Source organism: Fistularia commersonii, chromosome 13, assembly GCF_037954325.1.
Source record: "Fistularia commersonii isolate RoL2024-O1a breed Wild chromosome 13, RoL_Fcom_v1.0, whole genome shotgun sequence".
NCBI classification, from domain to species: Eukaryota; Metazoa; Chordata; class Actinopteri; order Syngnathiformes; family Fistulariidae; genus Fistularia; species Fistularia commersonii.
In genome coordinates this window covers 2,720,001-2,741,390 of record NC_141296.1, presented here as the reverse complement: position 1 = coordinate 2,741,390, position 21,390 = coordinate 2,720,001, and the positions used below count along the sequence as shown (strand labels likewise).

General features: G+C 40.0%; 2 protein-coding genes across 6 annotated transcripts in view; both read left to right on the top strand.

Annotated features, from left to right (window-relative positions):
* Positions 1-3,105: 3,105 nt before the first annotated feature.
* On the top strand, positions 3,106-11,257 carry dele1 (DAP3 binding cell death enhancer 1). Its single transcript, XM_086158267.1, has 12 exons — positions 3,106-3,296; positions 4,231-4,348; positions 5,072-5,174; positions 6,242-6,389; positions 6,550-6,759; positions 6,850-6,932; positions 7,026-7,116; positions 7,249-7,391; positions 8,004-8,162; positions 9,334-9,426; positions 10,502-10,655; positions 10,738-11,257. Exons 1-12 carry the CDS (start codon positions 3,266-3,268, stop codon positions 10,983-10,985), a joined length of 1,581 nt encoding a protein of 526 aa, XP_086014393.1. The 5' UTR covers positions 3,106-3,265; the 3' UTR covers positions 10,986-11,257.
* Positions 11,258-12,524: 1,267 nt separating this feature from the next.
* apbb2a (amyloid beta (A4) precursor protein-binding, family B, member 2a) overlaps positions 12,525-21,390 on the top strand; it is a 56,827-nt gene continuing 47,961 nt past the window's right edge. For 2 of the 5 annotated variants that reach the window (XM_086158264.1, XM_086158262.1), the window contains exons 1-3: positions 12,525-12,664; positions 17,113-18,488; positions 19,287-19,525. In XM_086158264.1, the coding sequence (XP_086014390.1) occupies positions 17,144-18,488; positions 19,287-19,525 (1,584 nt within the window). In that variant the 5' untranslated portion in view covers positions 12,525-12,664; positions 17,113-17,143. The remainder of the gene's footprint in view (positions 12,665-17,112; positions 18,489-19,286; positions 19,526-21,390) is intronic. The other 3 variants (XM_086158266.1, XM_086158263.1, XM_086158265.1) reach the window with 3 other exon arrangements.

Here is a 21,390-nt window from a genome sequence, read left to right as displayed (position 1 = left end):
ACACACACATTCTGCACACCAGCGCTCACAGCTAACAAAATAAACGCTTTGTCCAGTTGGGCTCCAACACATTTGACCGTAACTGCCCTCCTTCCCCTTCCCTTAATAAGATGTATAGAGCTTAAGATTCCAGAGATGAAGGCAAAGGCAGGGAGTGTGTGTGTGTGTGTGTGTGTGTGTGTGTGTGTGTGTGTGTGTGTGTGAGAAGGAAAGCATGTAGTGTACCTGAGATAAAATCTTTCACAACCACAGGTGAAAGAAAAGATACACACTTCGCTTCAGTAAATTAAAAGTTCACTGGATTCGTCAAACTCTTGTTCATTTTCATCAGAACTTCTCTTTTTGTAGAAAAAAACAAACAAAAAAAAATGTTGTGTTTTTCTTGCTGTGGGAAATCTTGAAGTTTGGAAAACCTTGAAACGTTTGAACATTTTTCCAAATTTTTCCTTTGTTTTAGTGTAAAGGAGGTAAACAGGTAAAGTATAAAAATCTTTATATGTAATGAACTGTTCCTCTAAAAAACACATGATGACTTAATATTTAAAATAAATGTTAAAAAAGAACTGATGAAATTACACCCTAAAAATATTGTTGAGTTAAAAGAGAAAATCTTGTTACTGTGGAAATATTAAATGGATTGTTAGCATGTATAAGGGGAGGTATCATGTTTGCAAGGCTATTCTGGTTATTAAATCAATCTTTTTAATTTTGCCCGTTTTTTTTTTTCGCTATCGTTTTCGTGTTTTTTTTATAGAAATAAGAAAAGGAAATATTGTTTTTATTATGTAATTAGATGTTTTTTTCATCAAAAAATCATTTTGTTTTCAAATTTTGTAGCAAAAAATTAATCGCAAAGTTACTTTTTCATTTTTTTCTTGCCCTGTTTTTTTTATGAAACCCACTGATGCATGTGAGATTCGTTTAAACTACATATATTCCTTGTTTCTAAATGTCAGTTAATTCAATTTTACCTTGTATATTTTTCCAGTTACTTGAATTTAATTGTAGAGTAGATCATTGACAATTGTAAAACATATAATTCCAAGAATAAAGTTAGGTAATTTATCATTTGAGCAATAAGTAAATAAAATATGTCAAAGCATTGCCCAAACCAAAAGACAGGTATCCAAAACTTCTCTGAAGGAATACTGCATTTACTGTGGATAATTCAGAATTAAAATCTATATATACACTAGCTATCATAACATGGCCTTTTAGGTTTGACAAATTAAAAGCTTAAATTGTACTGAATTGCAATAAATGTATTTGGTTGCTTTTCCAACAATATTGCAGTTTGCCACCACGTTATCAGTGTAACACATTGGGATCAATTCGTTTTTGAATAAATAAGCAGGTATATTTTTAGGAGGCTTTACAAGAAAAAGTTTAGAGGTGTCTACATTGGATGGGAAAAATTACCCCATGCTTATTATGGATTTTCACGACTTGGAATTTCTCAAAGTTGTGAGTTAAGGTATGAACTGAAATATGGGTGAAAGTGTTTAATTAGTTAGTCCTGGTGGGACTAAGCTTCCTGCTCAACTCCGTATTTTCCATATCGCCCAGAGTAATTTGACCGCGGGCAATTTAGCAATCATTATTTGGCATTTGTCAGCTTTTTCAAACATTACAAATCACTGCAAGCAAGGTTTTTAAGCCAGAGGAGGATGCCGAGGTTCAAGGGGATGACTGTGTCACCATGGCAACGGGTCAAGAAGCTAATTAAGCCATGTTTAATTTGTCTTCGATATCCATCCCAACACCTCGGTTCGATCCAGTCCGATGGGAATGAGACTTAATATCATCATGTGTGGCACAAGATAGATAGATAGATAGATAGATAGATAGATAGATAGATAGATAGATAGATAGATAGATAGATAGATAGATAGATAGATAGATAGATAGATAGATAGATAGATAGATAGATAGATAGATAGATACATACATAGATAGATACATAGATAGATACATAGCTGGATAAGGCATTCTTGCATTTGAGAACATTTATTGAAAGTATCATCCACTTATTTGAAATTATTAACATGATTTATTGACTCTTTGATGCATGTGAGAATGTATTTGTGTATTTCTGTTTTCCATTCTCACTGTTTTAAGGTCTTAAAGTTTAGCAACAGAAAACTCTCTGGCACACAGCACAACGTCCACCTTTAAATATTTAAGCACTTGGAACAACTTCACAGTTTCTTTTTCTGTCATTTTTCTGCCAATCGTCTTTCATTCACTGTCCTTATTGTACTTATTTTATTTATTGCAATGTCCTTATTAATTCACCTATTTTGCCTCATATTTATCGATACTGTCATTGTTGCACTGCTGTGACAAAAAAATTCCCCATGTGGATCAATAAAGTATAATTTATTTTATCTTATCTTATCTTATCTTATCTTATCTTATCTTATCTTATCTTATCTTATCTTATCTTATCTTATCTTATCTTAATGTTTTTCAGAATGTTTCAGGAATTATTTTAAGACTAATATAGGGGAAGCCCTTTTTTTATTCGTCTTTTTGCTTTTATTTATCTATTTGCTGAATACCTTGTTATCCGATATGGCTTCACTGCAGAAACCAAAGTACTTTGAATCCTTGAATCCTTGAATCATTGAATCATTGAATCTGTGAATTTGTGAATCTGTGAATCCTCGAATCCTTGCATCATTGAATCCATTCACATCCTGTTTATCTTTGTCATTGCTTTTTGGCAGGTCTTTTTTCTCCATTCTGTTTTCTATTCTTATCCTTGTTGTTGTTGTTCATTCCCTCATCTTTTTATTTGTGGATGTCTTGTGCTATCTTTTAATCGTCTCTCTGTTTATATTTATACCCTAATTTATCGATACTGTCATTGTTGCACTGCTGTGACAAAAGAATTTCCACTATGGGGATCAATAAAATACATCTTAGCTTCTTCTCAGATCATTGACTCATTGACTCATTGAATCATCAGTGAATCATTGAATCACTGAATATTTGGCCTCTACAATTCAGCTGTAATTCCTCTTCCAGCCACTAGATGGCGCTGTGCGCAAGACAGTTCCACTCCTGTACTCTATATTTGCGTCATAGTGCCACTTCCGGATTGTTCGTGTCTGGACAATCCGTGCTAGTTTGTTATTTTTTTTCCTTTTATAAGCTAACCTGCCGGTTTAAACGCCGTCCAGCGCCAGGGAAGTCTGCCTAAATGTAACAGAAAATGAAGAAAACTCGTCGTTTGAAGCTGCCGTAGAGGAAAAGAGAAAGCATGTGGAGAGTCACAGGACTTTTCGGAAGAGGTGAAGGAAATATATTAGTAACTTTAGACGCGGATGCCATGTTAACATTCTGCGTATGAACTAGCTTCTTGTTAAGGTTTTAAGAAGACAGTGACGCCAAAGAGCACATTTAGTGAGATTTTATATCAAATATCACTCCATTAGACTACTTTTTAAATTAGCAACACATCAACCGGACGTGTTTTATATTGTTAATAACCTGTCAGATTTAAATTGCGATCCGTAGTAACATTGTTAACCGGCAGCGCAGCTCGAGTGGAAAAGCCTTGACACGGAAGAGCAACACGTCTGCAGCTGCTTTGTGCAAATGTTACGATAACGAAAAATTAAAATGAAATGAGATGACATTAAAATCTGAATACGGTGTAATTATCTCCTATGCAAGACAGCGAACATGCGCGTAGCTTAAATGTCATGGGATTTTTTGTAGCACGTTAAACATATTCTTTTTATCAGACAGATGTCAAATTCAATGACGTGAAAGTGAAAGTCGAAACGCCGTCCCTTTATAGCAATACAAATCCTTGATCTTTATTCATCCTTTGGGCCATTTAGATCAAGAAACCTTCATTAGCAAAACAATAACATGTTCTATCAGTACAAATTAGATTGGATTTATCAAATACTGCCTACTATATACCATATCCAATGTAAAATAATCGCCAGATTTGGATGAAAACTGTGCAATTTATTGTTTCAGTGAAAAAGCCAATGCTGATCAGTCCAATTACATAGCGTATCGCTTTTTTTTCCAGTGGAAAAGCTGATCTTCAGAAAAAGCTCTTGTTTTCTACCAGTAAGAAAGTATGATATGATTTTAACAAAACCGTATGACGTAATTGATATGCATACAGATTTATTTTACTTGCTCTGTCTCTGAAACACTGCGTTCATACGTATCTAAATTTCCTGTCTGTGTCTGTTGTCTTTCCAGTTCTGCACCGCTACCATGCAAACGCCCCGCTGAGACTTCCTCAGAACCACCATGTTGAGGACGAGGTCATCAACACCTCAACAGTTCTCTCCACTTCTCTGCACTCGTCTGACAGCAGGTGGCGACACACCTCCATTCTCTCATTAACACCGCCAGAACTTTGACCCGGTCTGAGGACAAATGTCTGAGAAGAAAGCAAGCTAACGCAAATAAACAAAGAACAAGTGTCGCACTTGCTGCTGAAAAAGGACATTTTTGAGTAACCAATCGGAAGTTATTCTCATCCTAATCCTTTCTCTTTTCACTAGCCGATGTTTGAACTTGTCTCTCTTCCTCGTGGCACATTAGATAACACTCTTTCAACTTCTTGCATCACCCAAAAGCATCTGCTAACAGGAGCCACATTTGTTCTTGCAATTGTGCGTCTTGTTTCTGCTGTTTCAAAAACGTACCAAACACGACCTAAAAAAGCTGGCTTTGCAGGCAGTTGGAAATTTTTGGAAAACAGATTTACAAGTGTGCATCGAGATGCATTTAGCAGCTCTTAAGTGCATGCAGTTGAAATTCCTGGTCAAGATGTTGGGAGTCAAAAGTGACCTATGCAAGGTATCACTGAAAATTAAGTCAGGGTTTTCCAATATTACTGGCTCAGGCAAAATGAATAATATTTAGTCTGAAGACAGATGATAAGGGTTGCAGAGGAACAATACAAGGTGCAGAGGTTTTTTCCCCCAAACTGAAAGAAAAACACTTGTAAAAGGCGGCATATAGATAGTAAGACTCCAAATAAAACATCTATAATTGTTTTTTTGTTTTTTTTTCTTTACAACTTTTCTCTCAGCTCTCAAAACAAGGAGGATGAAGAAAAGAAGAAGAAGAAACGTACTGTTCATTTTGGGTACGCGGACCTTCCCCGTTACACGGCCCTGGATGCAGTCGGATGGGTAGGTTTTGGGAGTCAATAACAAAACGTCTGCTCTGCATGAGTAAATGGTGCGCCTACCAAACTGTAACTAATTTGAAGCTTCATATGTGACCCTCTGTATTAAGAATGACACGTTTGTTTTCACTGCCAATGCAAGTTAAAATGCTTTTCCAGAGTTTGTTTGTTTGAATGTTTTTTTTTTCTGAATAAAAGTAAATGCAGTGAAGCTACAAATTCAAGTTAAATCTCTGTACATCTCATTCGGAGTCAAAATATCAGCTGTTATTTGCAGCATCAATTCTGCAATACTACAAGCAGTAATATGTTCCCATTATATTTTGGCAAAAATGTTCCCCAAGAGTAATCTCAAGTGGTCTTTATTAATGTTATTTTGTTATGAACCCCAGATTAAACAGCAGTGTTATTTGTTTGTTTTTTTCTATTTTTAAACTTGTCAGACCTTGTGATCTGCCATGTTAAAGTATTTCGTTCTGCTGTAGGGTTTTTTAGTCCTACAGCACCGCTCACTGGCGTCATTCACAAACTGCATTTCGTATTCCATCCATCCATCTTCTACCGCTTGCTTTTCATAGTCCTTTTTTCACTTTTTTTGATCGACCTTTCACAACATTGTTTTTTGTTTTAACAGTCTTACAAGGCCAGAATATTTACATTATCTGTCAGCTGAATCCTCCTCATAACTTGCAGTTGAATTTTTCATTCATATTCAAATCTGAAAGCTGGAGTTTGCAGTGACTGTAGGGGTCTCTATAAACTTGTTATGAATGGATTTTTTTAAGTTTTAATTTGTGCATGTTAACATCATTAACTGATTTACAAAACCTGGTTTATTAATAATACTGTTTTTTTATTTTATTTTTTTTGTTTTTTTAAAGAAACCTGACGGTGCTACATAATACATGTAGTTTTTGTATTTATCATATTCTTGTTAACCCTTTTTCTTTTATACTATCGAATACCAGGATAAGCCAAGATAAGCTGAGTATTTTTATCGGCAAACACTGATCAAGCACATTGATCAAGCACACGGAATCCGTGACGACTCTACCCTCATCTTATCCATAGGGTGCAGCAGCAGCTCTGTTCCTGCATGTCTGCAGGAGGATCCACTCGCAGTTCTCTTCTGGTACTGAATCCAGCTCAACACCTAGAGCCCTAACAATAAAACCTTCAATTTTGAGGAACTGTGGTCATCACATGCTCTTGGAGATCGGTAAGTATTCGATGCAAAACACAAATGTTTACGTTTGTGTTGAAGTTATGGCACATGGCATTACAAGGCAACTGCCCGGATGATCTATTGGACTTATTACTGACAAGCTCTCCAGATGAAGTGCAAATTGTAATACTTGGATCTTCTTTGGGTTTTCTAGTATCCAGCAAAGATGTTTTTGCAGAAGAAGGGAAAGGAATGTGTCTGCAGGATGGTGAGCAGTCATTGGCTCAGAGCAGCGGCAGCGGCAGCGGTGGTCATAGTAGTTCAGGCGACAGCTGTCCGAACAGCAACAGTGAGCAGAACCCACCTGCTACTGACCTCTCCATCTCAGACCATCATGTTTTTCTCCAGGATTTACCTTTAGCTGGTGAGTTTTGAATTGAATTTCCTAGTAAAATTATTTGCGTTTTTTTTTTCCTGTTTTCATGCTTTTTTTTTTTTTTTTTTCCTAACTCAGATGAATCGCTGCTGTCAGCAAACCTCCATCTGGAAAATGAACCCAAGCAAGAAATAACAGCGGCAGAAGAGACTAATAACAAGGTAAAGCGGAGCAGGCTATTACGGCACCAATCTTGTCTTTATTCAAACCACTGACTGTATTGTTGCCGCCTCCTCCATTTTTGTTTTTTCCAGGAAATGTCAGATGAGGAGCAACTGGAAGAAGCTGCTCTGAACTTCAGGACTGTTGGAGACACTAACATACCCATTATCCTAAATATTATTGGTAATTGGTTACAAGTGAACTAGTTTTCAAATAGTTACTCTGTCACACTGCAATCATTATTTTGTCAATCCCCGGAGAAGATGTTTTAATTTTTTTTTTTTTTTTTTTGTGGCATATCTTTGTTCTTCACAGGTATCCAAAGCACTAAAAGCGAAAACTACGAGGAATCTTTCGCCTGTTTTCTGGCAGCAGCTCAGCAGGGTTACAGTAAAGCTCAGTTTAACACTGGAGTGTGTTACGAGATGGGCAGAGGAGTGCGCGTGGACAAGGAGAAGGTGCGAGCAGTTTACATCTTTAGGGAGTTCTTCGGATATCAGAGTTCAGGTCAAAAGTGAAAAGAAGTGAAAAAAAAGGGAACGTTAACGCATCAAGTCACTTCCTGAGCCGCTCTGTGGTCTGATCACCCAAACCACATCCATAACTGACTGACCTCATACTTGCCCTAGGAAGTATTTTCAAACATTTTGCTCGCGATAAATGCAAACGCTTGGTTTTGCACGCATTTTTAAACCCACTGTGGTCTTGGCAGATAGAACAATTTAAACAATTTCCAGAGCAAAACAATTTCCCAACCGTGGGATGATTAAAGTACACGTCATTTCATCTCAAGTATTGAAATCTGATCAGTTTTTTTTTTTTTATAATCTATAATTTTATAATCACTCTTATAATCTGATTTTCCCCAGGTGACAACTTCACATTTGAATTTGCGTTGTAAAGTCACCACATTTGGAGTTTACGCATGTTTTACTATCAAACGAATGTCGTTTTCACTCTTACTTGTGATAGCGAGTCTTACAGATACATTTGAGAATATCTGAAAAATTCCCAAGTTAATTTTTTTTAGCACAGTTTTCCTATAATGTCTTCTACCTTTTGTCTTGAAGGCGTCCCACTACTACAGGCTGGCAGCCGTCGGGGGTCACAAACAGGCTCAGTACCGGTTTGCAAAGCTACTTTTAACCAGCAGGGGGAACCAGAGTATGGAAGAGTTAACCACAGCTATTAGTCTCCTGGAACAGGCGTCTGCTGCTGGGTTAACCAAGGTGGGAGGAAAAACAATGTTTGTTTTTATGAATTTCCCAGGACTAATGTGATATAAAGGTTTTTTTTGATGCCATAAGGTTTAATTTATTTATTTCATTTTATATCTCCTTTATTTGACCAGGAAAGTCCCATTGAGATTAAAAACCTCTTTTTCAAGGGAGTCCTGGCCAAGAGGCAGCAAAAGAATACAATTACATTTGAAATGAAATTAAAATGCCATACAAAACGTATAAAACAGTTACAAATCTGTGAAGTCGTCTCAAGTGCTCTCAATCTGGACTTAAAGCCGCTTAAAGACGTTATCATGTGTATCAGTATATGGCATACCCTATATAGCAGACATGGGCATTTTACAGCCCGCGGGCCACATCTGACCCATTTTGCTTTTTTATCTGGCCCGCCAAACTATTTTCCTTGAATATTTTAATTTGATTTAATTTTTAATTTTTTTTTTTCTTTCATATTTTAAGTATCCTCAATATTGAATTTAGAAACTCCTCATCTTTTTACTTTTGTTTCATTTTGTATGGATGATTACATACAAAGTAATGTTGGTAAATCTATATGATCATGAATGATTTTAGTGTTGAAATAAAATGCCCCAAAAAATTAATATTTCAATAAGATATTTCATTTTGTTCTAGCTAAAAAATTAAAAAAGAAATGTGACCCGCCAGCCGACCCTTGGCATATAGGATAAAATAAACTATTGATCACCATTGGGAAAATTCCTTTTTCCTTTGCCACAGCAGCGTAGCAGTTATAATGTCAAAAAATAAAAAAGGAAAATAAATATGAATATAAATATAGATAGATAGACAGTTAGATAGCAAGACTTCCACGAATAGATAGACTGCAGGGAGAACGACAACATCAGGCATAATAATGGACAACATATTGGAACAGTAAGGGTGAAGGATACACAACTAGAACTAAAGGACTATTTAAACATAAATAGTGACAACAGCAATAACAAGAATAAAATGAATAAACAAAAATGGGCATAATATATCAGATGGCAAAAGACCTGTAACGTCACGTAAGATCGAGTGAAGAAAAATTAACCTGTATTTGAGACGACATTGCGTTCCATTACTTTCAGAGGAGTGTGATGTTGGGGTTTTATTTTATTTATCTTATTTTTTAAGACTCTTATGTTATTCCTTCCAGGCACAGATCTGTCTGGCCTCTCTTTACTCTCGGGAGCCGGTGAGAAATGAAAACAAGTCTGTCAAGTACCTGCAGATGGCAGCACAGAGCCAAGTGAGTGTCCTTCTAGATGCTTCCAGAGTTTTATCAACGATTTCCCCTCCTCTTCAAGTGTATCCTCACAGTAAAGGCTAACTCGCTTTACAGCGTTTTGACATGCAAAATTATTCATTTATAAGAATCTCACCGTGTGTTCTTTGAGATAAGATGCGATGAAATGCACTTCAATGATCCCATGATTGGGAAATAAATTGATTAGCAGCAGCAGCAAGAGATACCAGCAAGCTAAAAAACAAAAAAGTAAAAAAAAAATGACTCTGCCGGAGAAGCTGCTCCGCTGTCGATCCAGCGTGAGGTGGATCCGGGTCGTCCTTGATGGACGGCAGTTTTTCAAGCACCCTCCTTTCCAACACGGTCTCAAAAGTTCTCCGTAACCCTGTCTGGTCTGCAGGAGCTCTGATTCTTCAACACACAACCTCAAAAAAAACACACACTGAGAAAAGATCTCCAACATCTTGCTGCAAACAATAAAGCACCTGAGCTTCCTGAAATAGTAAAAAAAAAACAAAAAAGTCGCTATTGTAAGTCGCTTTGGATAAAAGCGTCTGCCAAATGCAATGTAATGTAATGTAAAATCTGCTCATTCCTTTCCCGCACACAGACTCGGTGTTGGATCTCCAGTCCAGTCTGTTGTCAATCATGACACCCAGGAATCTAAAGTTCTCCACCATCTCATCTCTGATCTGTAGATTTATAATAATACTCAAGATAATACTCATCATTTCCTACCTGAGGCTATCAGACTTTTTAATTCCTCTTCCCTCAGCCGTGGGGAATGTTCAAATCTGCAGTTAACAGTTAAGACAATTTATATGTCATTGTATTTCTTATTCTTCCTCCTTCCTACTATTTCTACTACTGTTATGTTTTTGCTTGAAACTCTGACACAACGATTTCCTTCGGGATAAACAAAGTTGTTCTCATCTCATCTCTCAATAGAAAACGTCCCGTATTGTCTGCACCACACTTATGCATGTTAATAGAACCTATGTACACTCAGTCTACTCGCTAACCGACTTTTTGGGATCATGTCTGGACAAAATTCTGAGATATTTGCATTTCCTCTCAGGATGACACCGCTCTGTTGCTGCTCGGGCAATGTTACGAGCGCGGCTTCGGGGTGCAACCGAATCCGAAAACGGCGTTGGAATTGTACAAGCGAGCCGCCCGCGCGGGAAACAAGCGGGCCAAGGCTTTACTAACACCCGGCGGTCGTACCCACGGTAAGTCCGACCGCACGATGGGAAGTTTCTTCCAACACGCGTCACGAACAGACGTCTTTCTAACCTTTTCCTTCTTCTCCAGCACAAGACGCCGCGTTGCGCAGCATCCGTTCATCTCCGTGCTTCTCTCTGAGCGACCGTCACCTCCAGCAGCCGCTCTGTGGCGTGGGTTCTCCCTTCGCCGCTCCTTCCTTCACCCTTCCCTTCCTGCCTCACTCCTGGAGCACCGGGAGTTTGGACGTCCCTCCGTCGCCGTCGTCCTCGCCGCCTCCCCTTCACCCCTCCGGCGCAGAGGGAGCCGCCTGCCGCTGGACCGTAGGGATTGGGTAGTTTTATCAAGTCCGTGCCGGTTAAACTCAAAAATATTTTTTTTTAATCGCAATTTTTTTTTTTTTTTTACAAGATGGGTCTCTGTGCGGATGTGTATCAGTGTGTGTGTGTGACCAGGATAATACAAGATGTTACAATATAATGGCCATAATGTGAAAGTGGTTCTTTACAGTATCGTATTAACTTGAACGTACCCGTAACTTATGCGGTGAAGGGTCACGTTATGACTTTTTTTCCTCCTTCCTGACAATAAACACCTTTACTCGCGTTAATCTGGAGCTGCGGATTTATTTTCTGGAGTGCACGGGACTTTAAATTCACATTTAAGGGGAATACACTTAACGTCGGGATTTCAAATTTGGAATCGAGACGCGATCTGAGGATGTTTTTTCATCCGCGTTGTCAAGCGAAGAAAATTAAAAATAATTTATATTCCGTACTGTGGTTCCTCCGATCACTCTGTGATAATCTGTAATCCACAGGGAGAACCCAACATTCTCGGTTCAGTTCCCAGTTCCTCCTAGACGGCAGCAGCAGCAGCAGCTCGTGGTTCGTCCGTGACGGGTTCATTTAATTTAACTAAAAAACAGCGACGCTGACGAAAAGACAGGAGGCAGAGCTGGAGGTGGAAGAGATGAAGATGTTGAGCTTCTCTTTGGGAGGAACCAGGATGGAGAGGATCAGGAATGAGTCCATCATGTTAGATGTTTTGGAGAGAAGGTCACATACAGAGGAGGGACGGGGAATATATCGGTAGACGGATGCAGGAATTGGTACAAAGAGAAGATTTATGGACATAATGAGAGGACATGAAGTTAGTCGGTGTGTGTGAGAGGAGGAGAAAAGGGTCAGATGGAGGCGACGCCTGAAGATTCAAAGATTCACGGTGAAATCTTGCTGATAGGAAGAGTGTCAACGTCATTATAGATGTGATTGTCGCGAGTCAAAAATGTCGGGGTTTACGTCGATGCTCGTTTTCTGCCTGATTTTGAGGTTTGCTGGGAATGACGTGGGTGTAGTTTGGGGTGCAACGAATTCTTTTTGTTGTTGAGCGGGACCAGGTGTCACCTTCGACACCTGCATTTCACCATCGCCCGGGTGTTTCCCTGACCGAAAGGCTACATTAGATATGAATCCGAACAGTGAGATAAGACATTTGAGCGCATCTTGGTGCATCTGCAAGGATGAGTGCACTGAAAGTCTGCAGGTGACTTTAGGGAAAAAGAAAAGAAGTTTGTTAAACACGGTTCTAACGTCACTAACTACAAACATCCGGATGCATCCATGACGTAAAGGCTCCGCCGAGGTGTGATTTTCATGACCTGAGTTGCAAAATAAACACCGGCAAGATTTAACGTACGCGTCCGTACGTCGCTGCGTCCGCGGCTCTGATTGGCTGTGCGGGGAGAGAAAGGGGGCGGAGCTCCGCCCCGCCGCTCCGGGACGCTCTGGCGCAGAGAGGACGCGGAGCAGCGGAAGGAGCCGGGCTGCTTCCACAGGATGGGGAGGAGGAGGAGGAGGAGGAGGAGGATGATGTGATCCGATCCTGTACGGGCGGCCGGGCTGCAGCTGCGGGCGGACTGACACATAAAAAGCTTGTGTCACACACACACACACACACACACACACACGCACACCGAGGTGGAGAAGGCGCCGAAGCACGGAGGCTGACCCGGGCGGTGAGTGGATAGAAATAGATGAACTCCCCTCCCGGTGCGGCGGCGGCGGCGGCGGCGGCGGCGGCGGGGATGTGCGTGTTATGCGTTTGTGCACATTGCGGGAGCTTTGCTATCGCGATAACGACAAACTCCATCTTCGTCGTCATGGCAGATTTGTGGATGATCTAAGGCTGCTTTTGTTTTAGCAGTTTGTATGTGTGTGTCTATGTGTGTGTGTGTGTGTGTGTGTGTGTGCGGGGAGGGAGGGGGGGAGCACTCCACCCATGACATCATTGACTTTTGCAAGTTCATTTTCATCCTGCTCTCATCTGTTGCTTTTTGTGAATTAAGGGATCACAATTGGGGTGAAGGGTGGAGGGTTTGTCTTTTACAAAAAAAAAAGGGTAAATATCACCCCCTCTTTTTCCCAAACAAAAGGCCAAAATCTCCAGAAATGATGCGAGTGTGTATCCCTGAGGATGTTTGTGACATCGCGGCGTTTCCCCAGTTTAAGTCACACAATGTTCAGACAACACAAACACACCGGCGGAGACAAATGTTTCTCCAAAACATGAGGAGGGGGGCACTGTGGAGATTGTTTTAAAAAAAAATAAAAATAAGATCTCGCCGGCAATGTAAATATAGTCCGACGTCGAGGCCGGGGAATCGGAGGGAGAGAAAAAACAGTTTAATCGGATAGATTTATTTTAGGGTGATACTTGTTGCTGCGTCTTGCGACCCGACGCTTCTTCTATGAGCATCTCATGAATGACTTCTGTTTGCGGGACACACACACACACACACACACACAATGGATTTGTTTCACCAGCCCTGTGGGTCGACGTGTCCACTGTCCTGCGAACTGCTGTGTCATTCTCGTCTTTCTCCCCGCTAATAGCACTCCGCGCACTTTGGCCCGCTACGATGAAGTCATGAGAGAAAAAAAAAAAAAAAAAAAAAAGGCCTCCGTCTCGGTGATTTTTGTCGATTTCAAACAGAAAGTACGAGACACGTTTTCAGAAAAAAAAAGTCTGAATGTCAGCCTTGCAGAACTTCCCGCCTCGAATCCTGCAAGACAAAGATATTATCCACGCTCGGGGGCGCGGAAGATCGACTTTACAGAAATCTCCTATCGTAATATTCGGGATGTTTACTGTCAGTGGACTCATCAGCATAATGGCTTCCCTAAAAAGGCCACATGTAACGGTAATATAACTACATTTAATGTCAAATAAACTTAACTTCTCCTTAATGCTGACTAGCTCGAATCCAAAACGCTATATATGCGTTCCCATCTTTCTTGAAACATCCCTCCCTCTGGATCAACGTTTCTCTTCCTGGACATTTAGGGATCGTTTGTATTTCTTATCCTTCACGAGTAAATTGCGGGAAATGTAGTTTCACTCCGAGACAGTCGGACCTTTTTAAGACGTTCTGGCGGGCCACATTCGGCCCGCGGGCCTTGAGTTGGACACGTGCGGATGATGTGCTGAATCGACGACTAGAAGCCCGAGCGCAGGCGGGTCATACCTGGAAACGTCGTGTTTGTGCCTGGAACCCGGTAAACAGGTTGTTGTGGTTGTTTGGCTCGGCGATAGACGGCGACCCACAGGGAGGCGCAGAGGATGAGGGCTCAGATGCACAAAGGGAGTCTTGGCTCATCACTATCTTGTGTCTGTTTATTCCCAAGATCTTGTCACTGTTGAAAATCTGCTGCATGTGTGTTTTCCATGTTCCTGGGAACGGCACCGATGATGACTGCAGCATTGTGCATGTGTGTGTGTGTGTGTGTAAGGTGGTAAAGGGTGGGGCGTCAGACTGATGTTTGTATATAATGGTTGCGTGCTCGGGCATATCTTTTGTTTCTACCTGCAACTGCATTTAAATGTTTATATGTTTTAAAGTTTCTTTTTTTTTTTTTCATAAACTGCCCAACTTATTCAGATTTGCTGCGCTTTGCTTTAATGCTAATATTTCTCAGCCATTGTCTTCTTTTTTTTTTCTTTTTTTTTTCCATATCCATCTGTATTCAGTATCACGCAGCTGATCCCTCCAGAGATAAATAAGAAGCGTAGCTTGTTAACTAGAGCAGGCTGCTACTTCTCCTCCTCTCCAGCTAAACGCTCGACCCCGGCTTTCGGTATCGGTACCGGATGACGAGAACGGCGGTACCGGCCCGCTCTCCAAACTGGATTTTATGCAGTGTGTGTTTAGCACTTTTACAGTGACACCTTAGGTGTAAGTGTGGCTTGAAAAGAAGGATCAGATTCACATCGTGTTTGCGGACAGGACGTGCTAAACTGCAGCCGCCGAGTGTTTTACGTTTCACGGGAATGCGAATGATAGTTACGCATCTGAGGGTTTTATACAGTGGGTTTCAAAAAAAAAAAAAAAAAAACAGGGCAAGGAAAAAATGTAACTTTGCAATGTATTTTTTTGCTTCAAAATTTGAAAACAAAATGATTTTTTTGGATGAAAAAATGTCTACTGACATTGTTGAAATCATCTTTTGTTTTCTAATTTTTCTATAAAAACAGTGGAAAAAAAAAACAGGCAAAATTAAAAAGATTGATCTAATAACCAGAATAGCCTTGTAAACATTATACCACCTCTTATACATGCTATAAATCAATTTTCTAATAAATTCTAGTGGCAAATTTCCCCACGGTTATGAGTTTTTCTCTTTAAACTCAACAATATTTTTAGGGTTCATCAGTTCTTTTTTAATATTCATTTTTAACATTAATCCATCATGGATGTTTTAGAGGAACAGTTCATTACATATAAAGATTTTTATAATTTACCTGTTTTACCTGTTTTTTACCTGTTTCCTCCTTTACACTAAAACAAAGGAAAAATGTGGACTTATGAAAATGAATCAGATACCACCTATCCAGTATAAGAAAACAAGTATATGATCGACAATCTTAGATTTTTTTTTTTTTTTCTTGGTAATTGCGTCTTTTCTTTTTCCTGTTTTGGCTCACATGCATGAAAAATACGCAGTTCTTATTCAAAATGATGTGAAAGTGAACCGGTTCTCTTCCAATGTCATCAAACCAGCGAAAGATCAATGACTGATGTGTGTAACATTTCAAATCGTGCAAATGAGACCATATGAATTAAATGTTATCATGCTAATATAACTAATATAACAAAGTGTTGGATTGAAAAAAAAAAAATGAAATGAATAACTTGGTAAAGATTCAGTTACGATTCAGTGTGCAATGTTTTAGGGCATAAAAGCAGAGGAAATTTTATAAATAGTTTTACGGGACACATAGAAAACACCTAAAAAGAAAAGGAGTGGAAAATCTACATATCTTGATGGAACAAAATAAAAACCAACCACAAATATAATATACATACATATATATATGTATATATTTCCTGTGCATCGTGTATTTGCAAGTGTATTTGCAGTCTCTATGTCCTCTATTGTAAGTCGCTTTGGATAAAAGCGTCTGCCAAATGCAATGTAATGTAATGTAATGTAATATGTGTCATTTAAAACCCCATAAACAACAGAAGAAAAATCCCGTTCTTCAATCCACATCAACCTGTAATTAAAATATGACGTTTTGAGTCGCAGGTAATCCAGCGGTGGATCAAACCTCCTACAAACACGCTGCCCGTTTTCAGGTTTCAGGAAAAATGCGGTTTCAGGAAAAATACCTGTATGGGAGGACGCCCGTGTCCTTCTGCAGCCACTCTATAGCCAACTCTTATATTATAGTACAGTAAGATACGCCATCTGTTCAACATCAGATAAAAAAAAGGCCTCGAGAGAATCATAAACACACCCGCAAAATAATTGGACTCTCCCCCGCCTGGGCCGGGAAACACCTCGGGGTCACGCCGCCTCCACGGCGCTCTGCATCCTGAAGGACGCGAGTTTCGCCGTCAACGGCTCGGCCGCCTCCCGCTCGACTGGCGCTCAAAACTGGGGGGGAAAAAAAAAAAAAAAAAAAAAAAAAAAATCAATATACGTGGAAAACCTGCAGCGAGTTTATCCGCACATCTGTTGCCGAACGCGGGATTCAGGCGATATCGTCGTTTGACGTTGCGGTGCCATCGCTACCCTGAGATAAGATAAGATAAGATAAGAGTTACAGAAAATATAACAGTAATAAATGATAAAAAGAAAAAGAAATATTAGAAATAAAAATAAACTATAAACTATAAAGTGTCTCAGTGAAACTATAAAGTGTCTTAGTAACAAGTGAGGTAAGGAGTGCACAATAGTATGATAAAGGGAAAAATTGTAGTGTCGCTGTTATGAAATGAAATATTGCACAGTTCTGAATATTAAAAGATATATTAAAAGATAAAAGTATTTCTTATGCGTCGGACATATTCGTGCACGTCACGCGTCGACCGTTTTTGATTCATTAACCGCACGTCCTATTTTACGACCCGATTGGTGAAGTAATGAACTTCTTTTAACGTTGTCTTTCCTCTCCCGTCAGTTTTATCTCCGCAGCGTTTCCTCCGTCAGCCATGATGTCGGTACAAACTCCGCCTCTTTCCCGTTCTGGCTCCTCCCCCTCCAACGTCGGCCTGGCCAATCGCGGCGGCTCTTCCGCCAACCCTCCCACCTCCCTGGGCCTCCGCTCCTCGTACAACCAGCTGCTCGGACGCGACATAATCAAGGAGTCCATCGCCACGGAGACGGGGAGCTCGGCCACCTTGCCGAAGAGCCGGCAGAGATACGCCATGACGAGCGTGCGGAGCGCCATGGGAATAAGCGACAATTTGTCCTCTAAAAATCAATCCGGGAACAGAGGGAGGGGTCTCCCCACCAAGTCGTCCTCCAGTTCGGCCCTTTACTCGTCTTCTTCCTCGTCCTCGCTTTACAACGCCGCCAATCCCAAACTGGCCAAGAACGGCGCCAACATGCAGCGACGCGCCGAGAGCCAGCAGCTGCAGCTGAGCAGAGCCAACACCGAGAGCAAAATCCACAACGATTCCCTCAACAACTGTACTTCCGACTGGCTGGAATCGGGGAAAGACAACTCGCAGATGCCTCCCTTTCGTAGGAGGACCAAGAGCTTCTTGGAGTACCATGAGAAAGGGTGGGATCTGGACCTGAACTGGGGAAGCAAGGAGGAGAAGGTGGAGAAGAAGCAGCAGCAGCAGCAGCAGCAGCAGCAGCAGCAGCAGCAGCAGAACTCGTCTCCGGAGAAAGAGCAGGCCAGCCCGACGAAGGAGAGGGAAAGCCAGAAGGAGGAGAAGCCCGGCGGGAAAGTGGCGTCCCAGGAGGGGAGGGAAGAGGTGCCGGTGGTGGAGGAGGAGGAGGAGGAGGAGGAGGAGGAGGAGGAAGACGACGACGACGGCGAGGAGGACGACCCGGCGCCGAGGCAACCTTTGCTACCGGTGGTGGTGGAAGCCCCGCTTTCCTCGACCTCCTCCTCCTCCTCCTCCTCCAGCAGTCCGGAGTGGCTTCTGGACAACCAGCTCCAGAATCAAGCCGCCGCCGCCGCCGCCGCCGCCGCCCAGGTCAGAGAGGACCTCTGTGTCCAGGCGGGTCCCCGGAGTCCCGCCAAGCCTCCTCGGAGCTCCCAGCCCAGGGTGATCAAGGTGGAGCTGCACCCCAACAACGAGAACCAGTTCCTGCAGCAGTACCCGCCTTCGTCCCCCAAACAGCCGAGGCAAGCCGACGAAAGGGGCGCGCCGACGAGGAAAAGGGCGCCCCCGGCCCCGCCGGACCCCCGGACCGAAGCGGGGCCACCCAAAGTGGGCCTGAGGATGGATCTGACCCCCGACACCCCGTCCGAGGACGAAGACTCCAGCTGGACCACCCTCTCCCAGGAGTCGCCGTCGCCTCAAACCCCTCGAGAAGCAGGTTTGACGTAAATGGAGAAAGAACTGCATGAAGAAAAGGGGAGTAAATCAAGGAATAAGAGAGGGAGAGGAAGCTGTTGCCCACTGGGTCCTGATAGAAAATGATAAAAATGATAGAAAAGAGAAAAAAAAAAACAGGCAAAATTAAAAAGATTGATTAAATAACCACAATCGCCTTGTAAACATTATACCTTCTCTTAAACTTGCTACCAATCAACAATATTTTTTAGGTCTTTTTTTAATATTCATTTTTTAATATTGATTTGTCATGCATTTTTTTTTTTTTTTAGAGGAACAGCTCATCACGTAAAAAACATTTCCTCGAGTAAAAGCGAGTGAATCCGCCGGTACCGGAGGAAGCTTAAATGCCCCCCGTGAGGGAAGAAACGTACAAAATAAACGTCGGTATAAGGCGACGCTGAATGCAGGATGTGTAAGAGACGCGGGAAATGCATGATAAAGATAATTGCCAGGAATGTATTAAAAAAAAAAAAAAAAAAGAAAGATGACGTAAATGGAGAAAGAACTGCATGAAGAAAAGGGGAGTAAATCAAGGAATAAGCGAGGGAGAGGAAGCTGTTGCCCACTGGGTCCTGCTATAGGGGATGAGCCATTAGTTGCTATGACAACTGAAAATAAATGGGAACAGTCTGACCGTTCTTGAAATGAACCCTTTTCACCTTCTTCCGTGTGTTTGCTTATCCGATCTGTGCAGACCGTGCGTATGCTCGCATCGGAAACACAACGTTGTTTTCATGTGTGTGTGTGTGTGTGTGTGTGTGTGTGTGTGGTTCATCAGCAGACGTGTGGGGTGAGGGGGACCTGCCTCCTGGCTGGCGGGAAATCTCAGACACAACAGAGGTCTATTTCTGGCACATACCCACCGGAACCACGCAGTACCACCGACCTGTTGCCGCCGGTAACCAGCGCACGTCTCCAAAACAAGAACCGGACCTGGAATCGGCGGAGAAACACGGAACGCAGAACTCCCTCCTCCCGCCCGGCGAGGTCAGGCGGTTTATTCGCGTTCACCTCAACGTACGATATTCTGAGCGTGCTGATTTTACAACATTTTTTTTTTTTTATTTTATTTTTTTTTTTTTGTCTCAGACTCGCGGCCCTCGGAATAATATTTTGTGCCCCCCCCCCCAAATCTTGCAAATTTTATATAGTGGGTTTCAAAAAAATAAAAAATAAAAAAACAGGGCAAGGAAAAAATGGAAAAGTAACTTTGAAATGTTTTTTTTTTTTTTTTTGCTTCAAAATTTGAAAACTAAATGATTTTTTGATGAAAAAAAAACATCCAGTGACATGGTTAAAACCATCTTTTCTTTTCTTATTTTCATAAAAAAAATGATAAAAATGATAATGATAGAAAAGAAAAAAAACAGGGCAAGGAAAAAATGGAAAAGTAACTTTGAAATGTTTTTTTTTTTTTTTTTGCTTCAAAATTTGAAAACTATATGATTTTTTGATGAAAAAAACATCCAGTGACATGGTTAAAACCATCTTATCTTTCCTTATTTCCATTAAAAAAATGATAAAAATGATAATGATAGAAAAGAAAAAAAAACAGGGCAAGGAAAAAATGGAAAAGTAACTTTGAAATTATTTTTTTTTTTGCTTCAAAATTTGAAAATTAAATGATTTTTTGATGAAAAAAAAACATCCAGTGACATGGTTAAAACCATCTTATCTTTCCTTATTTCCATAAAAAAAATGATAAAAATGATAATGATAGAAAAGAATCCAGAATCAAATGATTTTTTTGATTAAAAAAACATCTAGTAACATTGTTAAAACCATCTTTTCTTTTCTAGTTTCTATAAAAAAAATGATAAAAATGATAATGATAGAAAAGAAAAAAAAACAGGGCAAGGAAAAAATGGAAGAGTAACTTTGAAATGTTTTTTTTTTTTTGCTTCAAAATTTGAAAACTATATGATTTTTTGATGAAAAAAAAACATCCAGTGACATGGTTAAAACCATCTTTTCTTTCCTTATTTCCATAAAAAAATGATAAAAATTATAATGATAGAAAAGAATCCAGAATCAAATGATTTTTTTGATTAAAAAAAAACATCTAGTAACATTGTTAAAACCATCTTTTCTTTCCTTATTTTTATAAAAAAAAATGATAAAAATCATAATGATAGAAAAGAAAAAAAAACAGGGCAAGGAAAAAATGGAAAAGTAACTTTGAAATGTATTTTTTTTTTTGCTTCAAAATTTGAAAACTATATGATTTTTTGATGAAAAAAAACATCCAGTGACATGGGTAAAACCATCTTTTCTTTCCTTATTTCCATAAAAAAAATGATAAAAATGATAATGATAGAAAAGAATCCAGAATCAAATGATTTTTTTGATTAAAAAAACATCTAGTAACATTGTTAAAACCATCTTTTCTTTTCTAGTTTCTATAAAAAAAATGATAAAAATGATAATGATAGAAAAGAAAAAAAAACAGGGCAAGGAAAAAATGGAAGAGTAACTTTATATGATTTTTTGATGAAAAAAAACATCTAGTAACATTGTTAAAACCATCTTTTCTTTTCTTATTTCTATAAAAAAAAATGATAAATACGATAATGATAGAAAAGAGAAAAAAAAAAACAGGCAAAATTAAAAAGATTGATTAAATAACCACAATCGCCTTGTAAACATTATACCTTCTCTTAAACTTGCTATCAATCAACAATATTTTTTAGGTATTTTTTGATATTCATTTTTAGTATTAATTTGTCATGCATTTTTTAGAAGAACAGCTCATCATAAATAAAGATTTTTATAATTTACCTGTTTACCACCTTTTCACTAAAACAAAATGGGCCGTCTGTTGCCCCCGGACCAAAATGAGTGACAGCCCCATTTATAATAAAATCAATTGGATAAATATGTCA

Excerpts from the sequence above, each read along its gene's own strand:
- dele1 (XM_086158267.1), top strand. The coding sequence starts at position 3,266 with ATGTGGAGAGTCACAGGACTTTTCGGAAGAG. Across the intron at positions 3,297-4,230 it reads CACAGGACTTTTCGGAAGAG|TTCTGCACCGCTACCATGCA; the intron begins GTGAAGGAAATA and ends TTGTCTTTCCAG. Across the intron at positions 4,349-5,071 it reads CTGCACTCGTCTGACAGCAG|CTCTCAAAACAAGGAGGATG; the intron begins GTGGCGACACAC and ends CTTTTCTCTCAG.